We start from the raw sequence: 13,744 nt of genomic DNA, 5'->3' as shown, positions 1-13,744 counted from the left end.
TATATATAGAGAGAGAGAGAGAGAGAGAGAGAGAGAGAGAGAGGCAGTAGAGCCAACTGAGTTCAAGCATGACTCTGTGCTACTTAGCTGAGTAATGTGGGCAATTTACTTACCCTTTCTCTGCCTTAGCTTCCTCATCCACACAGAATGAGGGTAAGATGCTACCTCCTGTGGCTGCTAGTTTCAGTGACTTACTACATACATGAAGAATGCTTAAAATTATGCCTACTATACAGAATAAATACTTCAACAGGTTAGTGACATATAAGTCTCTTAAAAATTTAAAATATCACAAATCTCTTAAAAATTCCCATTTTTTGTCTGAATAGTGCTCACTCCCTCTTTGGTCTTTTCTTCTGGTACTCATCTTAGATGGGCCCTGCTTTCCTTACGGCAGCTGTAGACCTGTTTACTGGCACTGACCACTATGTCAACTTCCAAGTAATTGTCTCTCTCTCCCTCCATCCCTCCCCCCCCTTCTCCTCTTTTCCTTCCTTCTCCCTCCCCCCTCTCTTTCTCCAGGCTGATCCCTAACTCACTATATAATCCAGGCACTAAATTCACAATCCTCCTGGCCTCAGACTCCCAAATGCTGGGATTATAGGCATGTGTTTTCATGCTCAGCCTGGAATGGCTTTTTAACTGGCAGCTCAACACTCACAGACCACCTTTACTTGTAACTGAGACATAGGGTTATTTTGTGTCTTCATAACTAATTCATATTATATTTAGGAGTAACAACATCTTTAAGGTTCACTGAGAATCCCTCTTCATGATTCCATATTTTGGCTATATATTTACTAATTTTAAATTTATATATTTTGAAGTATTTGAGGATGCTGAAGTGGGAATAGAACACTAAATCTTGTGACACCAGAACCACAATATTGGAAAGTCATAGGTTCTTTTGTGTATAGTGTGTGTGCATGCACCTGTGTGTGTGTAGGGGTGTAGGCATATGTCTGTGTGAGGCGTACATGTGGAGGACATAGGTCAATGTCAGGTGTCTTTTCTTTTTTTTTCTTTCTTTGTCTCTATAGTCCCAGGTCTCCCTATATGGACTGGAACTCGCTATGTAGACAGACCATGCTGGCCTCAAACTCATAGAGATCCACTTGCCTCTGCCTCACAAGTGCTGGGATTAAAGGCACGCACCATCACACCTGGCACCAGGTTTCTTTATCACTCTCCACATTATTTTTTGAGACAGAGTTTCTCTTACTGATCCTGGATGGTCAGTGAGCCCCTGGGAGCCATCTGTCTCTGTCCATTCCAGTGCTGGGGTTACAGATGCATGCCACTACACCTGGTTTTACATGGGTGCTGTGATCTGAACTCAGGTCCTCATGCTTGTATCGCAAACACTTTACCCACTGAACCATTTCCCCAACTCCTCATAGGTTCTTTTAAATCTATTTTAATATCATTATTAGAAAACATTCTGGTCCTTTATAGTATGTCTTTTCCATATTCAAAATAAACACACCAAGACCCTCTGAGTTGAAAGTAAAATAAAGTCCAACAGGGATTAAGGAAAGGTAAAGATACACCCTTGCAGAATGCTTTGTCACCCCCCTCCCTGCCAGGTCAAGCTTGTTTATTGTTTACCTTCTTCAACTGCCCACATGGCTTCCACTGTACCTCATGGTAACACATTTCCAGCTCATACCCATCCTCATTCCCAGTCTGCTCATTCCAACATCTAACTCCTGCTAATTTTGTGTAGGTGACAATACTATCTATGTCTGATCAATTGTTAAAATTTTCCATGTAATAAAACAGGATAGAAGTCCTAATAAAATAATTGGGCACTTTCTGAAATCAAGACTCACAATGAACTCATGAAAACATTCCTATTATACAACCTCAATAGGAAAAGAAAATCAATTTTACAGATCTGGGTGATTTCAACAGGAAAAATGGTCAGTTTTTAGCATAAACTTTTGATTAATATAAAATTGAACTCCAGTTTTTCTAGGCTATTATTCTATAATGTTTTATTCATTCCAGGTAAGAGTATTTCTTTGGTGCAATCTCTTCTGTACACACACAGCTGAATACTAGAGTAGTGGAGAAGACACAATGATGCTAGGTGATCTCATCTTATGCTTATAACCTCAAATCTCTAACAGGCCCTCTGCTCTCTCTAATGGCAAGCCTACTAAACAAACCCACTGGCTCTCTCTCTCCCAAAGAAGTATTCCTTCTCATTTCCTCTTCAGTCTCCTCTACTACCTCTGCATGCTCACTTTTACTCAGGATCCTGCCTCACCACTGAGAAAGCAGAAATAGACAGGAGCAATTGTACTGCATCTTTGCCATCAATGAATCTGTGTTCACATCTTTTGCCTGTGTCCTGTTGTCATGGGTGAAATGCCCCTGTACTTATCACAGGCTGACAAACCTTCAGCTCCAGTTTGGGATTCTATCCTGTCTTGCTGTCTCAAGGATGTGATTACTGCTATTACCTCCCTCTTGCAGGTGCCACAGGTTTCTTCCTGTTTGGAGCCATCTTCACCTGAACACAGACATTTTGTAGTTTCTCCTAACCACACAGCCTTTTCTAGTTGCTGTTTCCATTTTTCTCTACTTCTGTGCACAGCAACACTCCTGAGCTGTTACAGGTACTTGACTCAACTTCCCTTCCTATCCTGCTCAAATCAGGCTCTGCTCACTTGTGTCTTTGACTCTTATGTTGACAAATCTGTAGTTAAGCTCCTGATTTTCTTACAAAGGTGACCACAGGTTTCTTTCTGAAATGTTATCGTCAGCTTCTGTGACATAATCCCTTTCTAGGTTTCCTTCTGCCACATGGGTTGCTCCTTTTCTTCTCTTTGTTAGTTCTTACATGTCACACTACAAACATAAATGCTGCCACAGACCTCCTCCTCTTCTCTGTCTGGTCTTGAGGCTTTATATGTAATCTGCATCCTAATGACTCTAACATCTCTTATCTATGGCCTGATGTCTTTCCAGAACTCCAGGTATGCACACCCAAGACCTTACTTAATATTTATACCTAGATGTTTAGAAGGCATTTTAAAGTTAATGTAACAAAAATAATAATCTTTGTGTGTGTGTACATGTGCATGTTATGTGTGAAGATGCATGTGTGTGTGTGTGAACATATGTATGTATGTATGTGGAGGCCAGAGGAAAACCTTGGGTATCATTCCTCAGGAATGCTGTCTACTTTATTTTGAGATGGGTCTCGTACTAATCTGGAACTTGCTAGGTATGCTAGGTCAGCAGACCCAGGAATCTACCCATTTTCTCATCCTCAGCACTGAGATTACAAGTGTACATCATCTGGCTTTTTTATGTGGCTCTGGGGTCTGAGCTCAGGCCCTCCTTGCAGGCACTTCACCATCTGAGCTGAGGAGAATCATCTCACCCAGCTGAGGAAAATCATCTTGATTCCACTCTTTGACTTGTTCTATGCCTTCCTCTTTAAGCTTGTTTGTGTATGTGTATATACATGTTTACGTGTGTGTGTGTGTGTGTGTGTGTGTGTGTGTGTAGGTGCACATGCATGCAAAGATATATGTGGAGGCCTGAGGTGGATGTTAGGTGTCTTTTTCAGTCACTCTCCACCTTATTTTTTGAGAACAGACATCTCACTGAACCTGAAACTCACCGATTTGGCTAGATTGGCTAGCCAGTAAACCCCTAAGATATTCTGCCTTCACCTCCCCAGTTCTAGGATTATAGGTACACATCACTGTGCCTGTTTTTTTTATGTGAGTGCTGGGGATCTGAACTATTGTAGGTCTTCATGCTTGTATGGCAAGTACTTTACTGACTGAGCCACCTCCCTGGCTACTTTTAACTTTAAAAATTCAGTTTCATGTTTACTCAGATGCCCAAGCCAGACTCTCATCATCATCCTTCATTCTGCTCTACTCTGGTCTCATCAGAGGCCACTCATGTACAAGCAAGCCTTGTCATCTATCCCCTAAATGCATCTGAAATGTATCCACTACTCTTATGTCTACAATAACACACTGTTGAATATTGTGCTTTCAAGTTATCTTTTCTAGACTACTGCAGTAGCACCCTAAACACCACTTTGCTTTCTTGTGCACAATGGTAGTCATAAGGATTCCTTGAAGACATCCACAAGATTATGGTAGTCCATGCTTAAAACCCACCAATTTCAAAACCTAATGATTTAGTTTGATTACAACATGAGTTGGCCCCTGTCTATGTATACCATGCATGTTACTCAGCATCTTTCATAGTTGAAAAGTACTTAAAGTACCACATTCATTATGGAAATAGAACCTTTTTTGCTGGCTATTCCCCCTCTCTTATGTTCTCTCATCTCTGACCTTTGTATACATAGGTCCTCCCTGAAATTGTTCTCCTTAGAGACACCACTGACCCCAAAATGCGCATTTTTCTGGTTCAAGGTTTTTTATTAAAAGATTTATTTATTTGTGTGTGTGCGTGTGTGTGTGTGTGTGTGTGTGTAGAAGTGCCTATGGAGGTACTGTAATTACAGGTGTAGCTGTAATTACAGGTGGCTATGAGCTGTCCAATGAAGGTGTTAGGAATCATACTTGGGCCCTGTGGGGGAGTAGCAAGTATTCTTAACCACTGAGTCATCTCTCCAGGTTGATTTAAGTTTTATGTATTTATTTACTCACTTTTTTGTGGAATCTACAGTCCAGAGTATAGGAAATGTTTAATAAATATTTAGAATTATTAAACTAATGAAACTGAAAACATTTTCCTAATTCCAAGTCACCAAGCATCATTATTATCAGCTATAAATCAACAGCAACACTATTACACACTTGTTGAGTGACTGCCATAAGCCAGAGCTGCTCTACATCATCTCAGTAATCCTTCAAGTCGTTACTACTATCATCCTCACTTCACACACAAGGAGACTGAGGCATGAAAGGGTCACGCAACTAGAAAGTGGCAAAGCCAGGATTCAAACCAGGCAGACTAATTTCAGAGCCTACCCACTTCTTTCTTCCTTTGTTTGGGGGTGTGTCTTTTTGAGACAGGGTCTCCCTGTAGCCAACTGGCCTGGAACTCACTATGTAGACCAGGCTGGCCTCAATTTCTCAGAGAACCTCTGCCTCCTGAGTGCTGGGATTAAAGGCATGTGCCACCATGCCTGGCTATACTTATTTGTAATGTTAGTAATGATAAGAAGTGTTGATATCTATTAGGTATCAGGAACCTGAACTTTTACTTAAGTTAATCCTCACAGCAACAGTCCCAAGAAGTTTTTATATTCATTTTACAGAGGCAAAATAAAGTCAAAGAAGTTAAACTTCTGGCCTAAAACAGCTAGATTCCAACCTAGATAGGACTTCAAATCCATGTTCTTCCTGTTATACAATGGTGTTCACATTTCTATCAAAATGACTGAACTTTCTTCCATGTCCATAAACTACAAACAGGGATTCTTGTTGGCTCTGGGGAAAAGTTTCTCATATTTGTAATTTCCTTGACTTTTCTGTTCACTTAATAGAAATGTACAGACAACCTAATATGGACTCTTGGGCTATCTAATTCTCAGAGTACTGTAGGTTTCCTTGCTTACTGTATCCTCACCTATGAAGAAACTTTTCATAGGTCTGGCGGAAGGCAAATCCTGCCCGACGCACTCTCACGTTTTCCAGTAGTCCAAGGTATTCTACTTGATGCCGGCAGCGTTCATCATCAAATATCTGCGGGGATTTCTTGTCATTGGGTTTGATGCAACGTACGTAGTATGGTTCCTAAAGAAATAAATAAGCAAATGACAAAATTCACCGGAGGTCCAGAGAGGGATACTAACATACAGTTAGTGCACTACCGTGTCAATTGTGTCAAATTAATCTTAGTGCCTCTGATTCCTCAGAAACATCTGTGAACAAAGTATTCTTTGCTCCCTCAATTCAATTCTCATGCAATCAATGGTTTTAATAAATATTTTTTTATTTTATTTTATATGTATGAGTGCACTGCCTGCATACATGTCAGAAGTCAGAAGAGGGCATCAATTTCCCCTTGAACTGTTAGTTGCCATGTATGTGCTGGGAATCAACCCGGATCCTCTGTGAGAGCAGCCAGTGCTCTTAACCGCTGAGCCATCTCTCCAGTCCTGCAATCAGCTGTTTTTATTTTACTGTTTTAAGACTCATCAGAGGGGCTGGAGAGATGGCTCAGAGGTTAGGAGCACTGACTGCTCTTGCAGAAGACCTGGGTTCAATTCCCAGCACACATGAGGTGGCTAACAACCATCCGTAACTCCAATTTCAGGGGATCTGACATCCTCTTCTGATCTCTATGGGCACTGCACGATATGGGTGTACTTACACAGACATGCAAGTAATATACTCTCACTCACATAAAATTAAAAAATAAATATCAAAAAAAGATTCATCAGAAATAGTAGAAAGGGGTTAAGGAACAAATAACTAAGACATGTAAACACTGAGTTTCTGTAACTCAAATCTGTAGTTGAGGAATAACAGAAAAAAAAGCAGCAGCTGTGGTAAAGGTCAAATATGATGGCGAATGTAGTATAAGGAAGTGAGTTCTGATAATACTAAGTGCTCCCTAAGTGTCAGCTATTGTTGCTGTGACTATTATTGTTATTATTATTGTATTAGTTTGTGCTTCTAAAAGAGATTAAACTTCATGGGTAAATAGAGAAATTATCAAACCACCTATAGGCATTAGTGGTTCTATAAAAGAGCTCAACTACAAAATTTCCCCTCTATGCCAGTTACATTTTGTACCAAGCCTTAGATCATAACTCCTGTTAAATATAAAGCCATGTTTGGCAAAGATTCTGGTATACTGAGGATAATGAATAAATTATCACTAGATGAATCCATGAGGTCAAATATATCCTACTTGTAACTATACAGAGTTTCTCTTCTCTGAATCCATTATCTACCAGACACAGATGCACTTTAATTAAGATAGAGAGTCTGAGCCGGGTGTGGTGGTGCACACCTGTAGTCCCAGCACTTGGGAGGCAGAGGCAGGTGGATCTCTGTGAGTTCAAGGCCAGCCTGGTCTTCACAGTGAGTTCCAGGACAGCTGGGCCTACAGGAAGACCCTGCTTCAAAAAGACCAAAAAGAAAAAAAAGAGAGAGAGTCTGATGTAGTTATATTAGGCAGTTTTGAGCATCACAGAGGACTTCAGATGGCAAAGGGGTAGCAAATAATTTAAGAGGTAGGAGAGATTTGAAGAATGTGAATTGATTTGCTCTTTGAACAAAATAACAGCTTTCAATACCTAAAAAGGAAGCTATAATTATATATTTATCATGTTCCCTACATAATAACAAGTAATGTCTTCTTCCTTTTTGCAAGCCCTGCTGTATTAGTTTCCTATTGTTCCTGTAGCCAATTATGATAAATTTGGTGGCTTAAAACAATACAATTTTATTATCCTACAGCTCTGGAGGTTAGAAGCATGAAATGGGTCTCAATGGGCTAAAATCAAAGTGTTATAGAGTTGTTACTTTCAGGAGGATCTCACAGACCCCCTTTTTTTCTGGTGTGATGGTAAATCTTGATTGTTGTGGCTGGACTGACGGCTCAGCAGTTAAGAGCACTGGTTGCTCTTGCAGAGGACCCAGGTTCGACTGCCAGCACCCACATGGTGGCTAACAACCATCCATAACTCCAGTTCCAGGGGAATCAGACGCTCTCTTCTGACCTCCATGAGCATTGTATGACAAGGGTGCACTTTTATACATGCAGACAACAGATTCATTATATAAAATAAAAATAACAAATTTTTTTTCTTTTTTTAAATTGATTTTTTTGTGTGTATTTTATACAGAACATTCCTAACAATCTTACTCATCTTTATCCCCTCATTCCAAATGGCACCCTCCCGTAGTCCCCCACCCCGCACTGGAGCCCATATACTCTGTCATCCCTGTTACTGTCCACTGTTTTATCAATGCCCCTAGCCATTCCCCAGTGCAAGTCCATCTGCTGAGTCTAGTCAGCCTATCTAAAGTCCCTTGTTTTAGGAAGAATCAGCTCTTCCTCATCTAGCAGCAATCAGTTGCCAACATTCCTTTAGGTAAGACTGGGGTCTGCTGTAAAATATTTTTTAAAATCTTGATTGTTAACTTGATTGAATTGAGAAGTATCTAAGAGATTAGTAAAGTACATCTCTTCTTCTGAGAGGGCACTTACAAGAAAGATTAATGAAAGGGGGAAAGAATGGGCCTGTAGGTGAGCAGTACTACCCTAGAGGCCGGGGGATCTGAATGGAATAAGGGGCAAAAGGAGAGAATTCATGTGTATTCTGTTTCCTGGTTGCTGTGATATGAACTGCCCTGTTCTAGCATACTTTCACTGTCACTATGGATCAAAACCTTGAGTCCAAATAAACCTTATCTTTTGGCAAGTTGTTATGTCAGTTATTTTTGTCACAACAATAAAGTATGACTAACACATCCAGTTTTAGAGATCCATATTTCTGGGCCTTCCTTTCTACCTCACACCCAGCAATAGCTAGCTGGATCTTCTCATGATATCAGCTCTCTGATTCTAACTCTTCTGCCTCCCTTTTCCCTACCAAAGGACTCTGTGATGATATACTGAATCCATCTGGATATCCTTGAATAATCCCTAACTTTAAGGACTGTGGATAAACAGCCTTAACCCTGAGACTTTATTTTTCATGGACATGAGGGGGAACTTATGGTACAACAATAATAAAGTATGAAAGGTATAATTAAATGTATGGAGACTGAGTTCAATCATGCAGCCACTAATGATTTCATCATCTATACAATGAAAACCAGATAAAAAGCCAGGGCACGTAGGTTTGGAGGAACTTCCTGTTGTGCATGCACTGATGTACTGGGCAAATGGTCCAACCTCACTCCATAGTGCTGGAAGGCACTGTGTTTGGATCATTGCCAGCCTACTTATCTCTTCATCTGGCAGTTTGTGTCTTTTATAATAAAACTGTTGTCGTAGGTATAGCATTTTCCTCAGTTCTGTGAATGCTTCTGACAAATTATCAAATATCAGGAGGGGCCCCTGGAACTCTAAGAGTTGTGTTCAAGTCATACAAAAGTGTGTCCCAGAGACCTCACTCACAGATGGCATTTGAAGTCAAGGTCAGTCTTTGTAGAGACTTTGTCCTTTAACTTGTTGGATCTCATAACAACTCTATCTAGTGAGTGTCAGAATGGATTTGAATTATAGGACACCTAGCTGGTGTCAGCGTTGGTGCTGCCACACAGGGCCCATTATTCCGTCTAGCACACTTGTATTTATTTTAGTTTTGTTATTTATGAGAGTGAAAAACATGACCATGATATTTGCAGCATATCCCATTAAGAGGTGAGAGTCTTTATGCCACACTCCGAATCTGAGATGGCCTTGTGACTTACTTTACCAATACAATATGGCAGAGGTGACACTGGATGATTTCTGGAAACTTGTCCATTAGAGGAACACTTCTAGCATGTCAAGAAGCCCTAGACTAAAAACTATATAAATAAAGATACCCAAATTATCCAGCTATGCCACTAAGTGAGACCATCTTAGACTGGCCAGTCCCAGCTGACTGGAACTTCTTGGTGAGCTCAGCACAACTGCCCAGACAACCCAATGAATCAAGAGGAATGATAAACTGTGGTTCTCTTAGGCACTGTATTTCAGAATAATTATGTATTAAGAGATAATTGGTAACTCTCTCCTATTCTAGAATGCCAATACTCGGCTTATATTTAAATTTTTGTATATTTAAGTGGAAGATCAATATTATAATGTTCAAGCAGAATTCTACTTAAAAATAGCTATCGGCTGGCCTGGCGTGGTGGTGCACGCCTTTAATCCCAGCACTTGGGAGGCAGAGGCAGGCGGATCTTTGTGAGTTCGAGGCCAGCCTGGTCTACACAGTGAGTTCCAGGACAGCTGGGGCTATAGTGAGACCCTGTCTCAAAAAGACACACACATACACATGCAAAATAGCTATAGGCAGTAAAAATCTGTAATAGTTTTCAAATAGAACATTTATACACATCTTAATTTTAAAAGGGCACATAGTAAATTTTAAACCAACTTAGTGGGGTAGGGAAGTAAGAGGGGCACTGCTTACTTGAGAATCCTGTGTGAGTCTTCTGGTATAGATTTTATACTTGGTGAATAAAGGAAGAAAAGTGGCACTAAGTGCAAGAAATATCAAAGTGCTCTGGGTCTGTCACATGTTCTGGAGCTGGGGCAATACTGCAGACTTGGGATATCTGCGTCTTAGTCCTCTGCTACGAACTAATGGGATAGTTATGCTTCATTGTCAATGTCACTACATTTAGAATCATCTAGGAGACTGATGTAGGGCACCTTTGTGTGTTCCTGTGGGGACATTTTTAGAAAAGATTAACTGCTGGGGGAACACCTGCCTCAAATGTGGGAAGTACCATCCTATGGGCTGAGGGTCTGGATGGAATAAAAGGGGGAACAGGATACAGCCAGCAAAGTATCAGCATTTTCCTTCCTTTCTGCTTCTGGCCTTCCATGATGTCAACTATTCTGAAGACCCAAACTTTCTCACCATAATGGACCAAACCTTCTAAAACTACAATTCCAAATCTTTTCTCCTTACATTATGATTGTCAGGCACTTTGTCAAAGTGATGAGAAGAGTAAATAATACAATTACCTCTGAGAAAGTTTCCTTAGATCTAATTAGCTAACTAATGAAATGATAATTAGGTCTTCAGCTTTGAGCAAGGACAGACTCAATAATTTAAGCCAACACCAATATCCCATATAACTAGAAGTAGTAAACAACACACACACAACAACTGGCTTAAGATATTGGAAAGTTAACAAGAGAATGGAGAATTTCTAGGCCAGAATTCAAGAGGTAAAGAAAACCGCGGAGGAAAGTCCAGGTTTGAGATTACTATTTCCGTCAGAGAAGATTGCCAATTCCAGAAGACGTGGATGGAATCTGAGCAGTGGTTCTGGCAGCTTTGCTGGGGTGAAAGGTCAAAGATTAGAGACAGAGGCCTGCCTAGGAAGGAGAAAGTCATACACAAGCCCTCTCTTTTTGGGTTGGGATTCTGCCACTAGCAGATCTACCAGAAAAGGCAATCCCTCACATGGCCCATAGTTCAACTCTGAATCACCTCAGGCACTGAAATTTGAATAACCTACCTGGAATACTAATATTCTTAGGGGCCTAAAAGTAGCAAGGAAAAATCTTCCCTGGAAAAAGATAATGTTGGGTCTCTACTTATATATAATTTTAAAGAGATAGAATTGAAACAACAATAAAAAACAAAACCCAGACATGTAAAGAGTCAAAACACGAATTCAAAAGCATAAAATAATATGCAAAAAATACATATCTGCAGGTATCTAGGTGGTATCAGTAGAGACAAATAACTGTACTTATCATGCTCAGGAGGACAGAGACAATATTGAGAATTTTTTTATAGCATCAGAAACTAAAAATCAACCAAGCCACGTAGAAAGACCAGGACTGGAAAAGCCACAATAATGAAAATTAAGAACTCAGTAGAGCCCAAGAAGAGGAAATTAGAAACAGCTGAAGAAAAAGCAAATGAACTAGAAGGCCGGTGAGAAGAAATTTCCTATATTGAAGCATAAAAAGAAAAGGAGGAGAAAACAAAGAGTAACAAGCAAAGAAGGTAAGTGAAACAGTCTTTCTGTGTACCTCAAGTCCTATGGGAGAGGGGATAGAAGAAACAAAAAATATCTGAAGAGATAAAAATCAAAACTTCCTAAAACCAATGAAAAAAAACTTATGCTACAGATTGAAGAAATCCTATAAACTCCGATCAGATTAAAAAAAAAAAAACCCAACAATAAAACAAAAACAATACCCAAGGTATATTACTGTAAAACTTCTGAAAAACCAAGAAAAGGAGGCTGGGTAGTTTGTAAGAATGCTTACTGTGCATGAGGACTTGGGTTTGATCTCCAGCACTCATGTAAAAATCCAGACATGAGCCTGTAACCCCAGTACTGGGCAGGGGTGGGGGGTGGGGGATGGCAAAGATAAGCAGATCCTTGGGGCTTGCTGGACACCCAGTCTAGACAAAATGGCGAGCCTGGGGTTCAGTGAGAGAACCCTGTCTCAAGAGAACAAACGTGGAGAGTGATAAAGCAGGATACCCGACATCCTTCTCTGGTCTCTCCATGTGTGTGTATGGGCACATGCATAGACAACACAGACACACCCAGACATACACACCCAGACACCCACAGCCACCCACCCACCCACCCACACATACACACATGCACAGGTGCGCGCAAGAAAAGCAATCAGAAACAATAAAACAGAACAAAATACCCCCAAGAAAGTTAAGGAACAACAAGTAGAACGTCAGCTGACTTCTCAAAAAATCACTACTACAGAATCCAGAAGACAAAAAAGCACCATCTACCTAGAATTTCACATCCAGCCAAGATATTCTTTAAGAATGAAAGTCATGGGCTAGAGAGAAGGTTCATTGGTTAAGAGCACTGGCTACCTTTGCAGAGGACCCAGGTTTGATTCCCAGCATCCACATGGTGGCTAACAACCATCCATAATGCCAGTTCCAGGGGATCCAACACCCCCTTCTGACTCTGTGGGCAGTGCACGGCATGGATGCACTTACATACATGCAGGCAATATACTCATACACATAAAATAAAAATAATAAAATACTGAAAAAGAATGAAAATCATGCAAAATATTTTTGTTTGTTTGTTTTGTTTTTGTCTTTTTGAAGCAGGGTCTTCCTATAGCCCCAGCTGCCCTGGAACTCACTATGTAGGCCAGGCAGGCCTTGAACTCACAGAGATCCGCCTGCCTCTGCCTCCTGAGTGGTGGAACTACAGGCGTGCGCCACCACGCCTGGCTGCAAAATATTTTAAGTAAACAGAACAGATGATTTGTCACCATCAGACTACAACAGGCTGAAGTCCAAGCAGAAGAAAATGGTCTCAATGCAAGGTAGTAATATATTAAGAGGGAAAAGAAACAATAAATGAATGAATAACAATGCCATCCTTGTTTTAAGTCTAATTACATATAAAATTGGGGCTGGAGAGATGGCTCAGTGGTTAAGAGTACAGGTTGCTCTTTTTTTTTTTTTTTTTTACTTTTTTATAATTTTATTTATTTTTAAAATTTTATTGTATGAGTGTATTGCCTGCGTGGAGGTAAGTGCACCTGTGTTGTGCAGTGCCTATGGAGGACAGAAGAGGCTGTCTGATCCCCTGGAAGTGGAGTTATGGACAGTTGTTAGCTGCCATGTGGGTCCTGGGATTTGAACCTGGGTCTTCTGCAAGAGCAGTCAGTGTTCTCAACCACTAAGCCATCTCTCCAGCCCCACAAAATAAATAAATCTTTAAGAATGAAAAAGATACAAACACTTGCTGAAAGAAAAGCTGACATAGTTATATTATTCATGCAAAGCAAGACTATAAGGCAAAAAGCAATAAGGAAATAAAAGGTTATTTCAAACAGACAAGTGGCTCAATCATCAGGAAGATGCAATAGTTCTAATTTGAAGGAATCTAAGAAATTTCCAAAATATTTAAAAACTGAGGGCACGACTACTATCCTCAGGCCTCTTGGGGTAAGTCTATAGCGGAGCTCTCCGCGCCGGGACTCCCTAAGCCACATTCACCCCCCCATCCCCGCCCCCCGCCCGCTGTTCTATACTCCTCGTTTGCGCCCTGTGCCATTCCTAGTCTTGGGGCCCCAGACACCTGGGGAACCAATACTGTTTCCT

The 13,744-nt window shown here is 40.6% G+C and overlaps 1 protein-coding gene across 1 annotated transcript in view; it reads right to left on the bottom strand.

The window, feature by feature from the left end:
- The window catches only part of Myo1d (myosin ID), a 481,196-nt gene that overhangs the window by 304,398 nt on the left and 163,054 nt on the right, over positions 1-13,744 (bottom strand). The window contains exon 15 of the mRNA XM_029553582.1: positions 5,574-5,741. Within this exon, the coding sequence (XP_029409442.1) occupies positions 5,574-5,741 (168 nt within the window). The remainder of the gene's footprint in view (positions 1-5,573; positions 5,742-13,744) is intronic.

The sequence above is a fragment of the Nannospalax galili genome, unplaced genomic scaffold (assembly GCF_000622305.1).
Source record: "Nannospalax galili isolate Female #2095 unplaced genomic scaffold, S.galili_v1.0 scaffold363, whole genome shotgun sequence".
In the NCBI taxonomy this organism is placed as follows: Eukaryota; Metazoa; Chordata; class Mammalia; order Rodentia; family Spalacidae; genus Nannospalax; species Nannospalax galili.
This window is presented reverse-complemented; position numbering and strand designations above follow the sequence as displayed.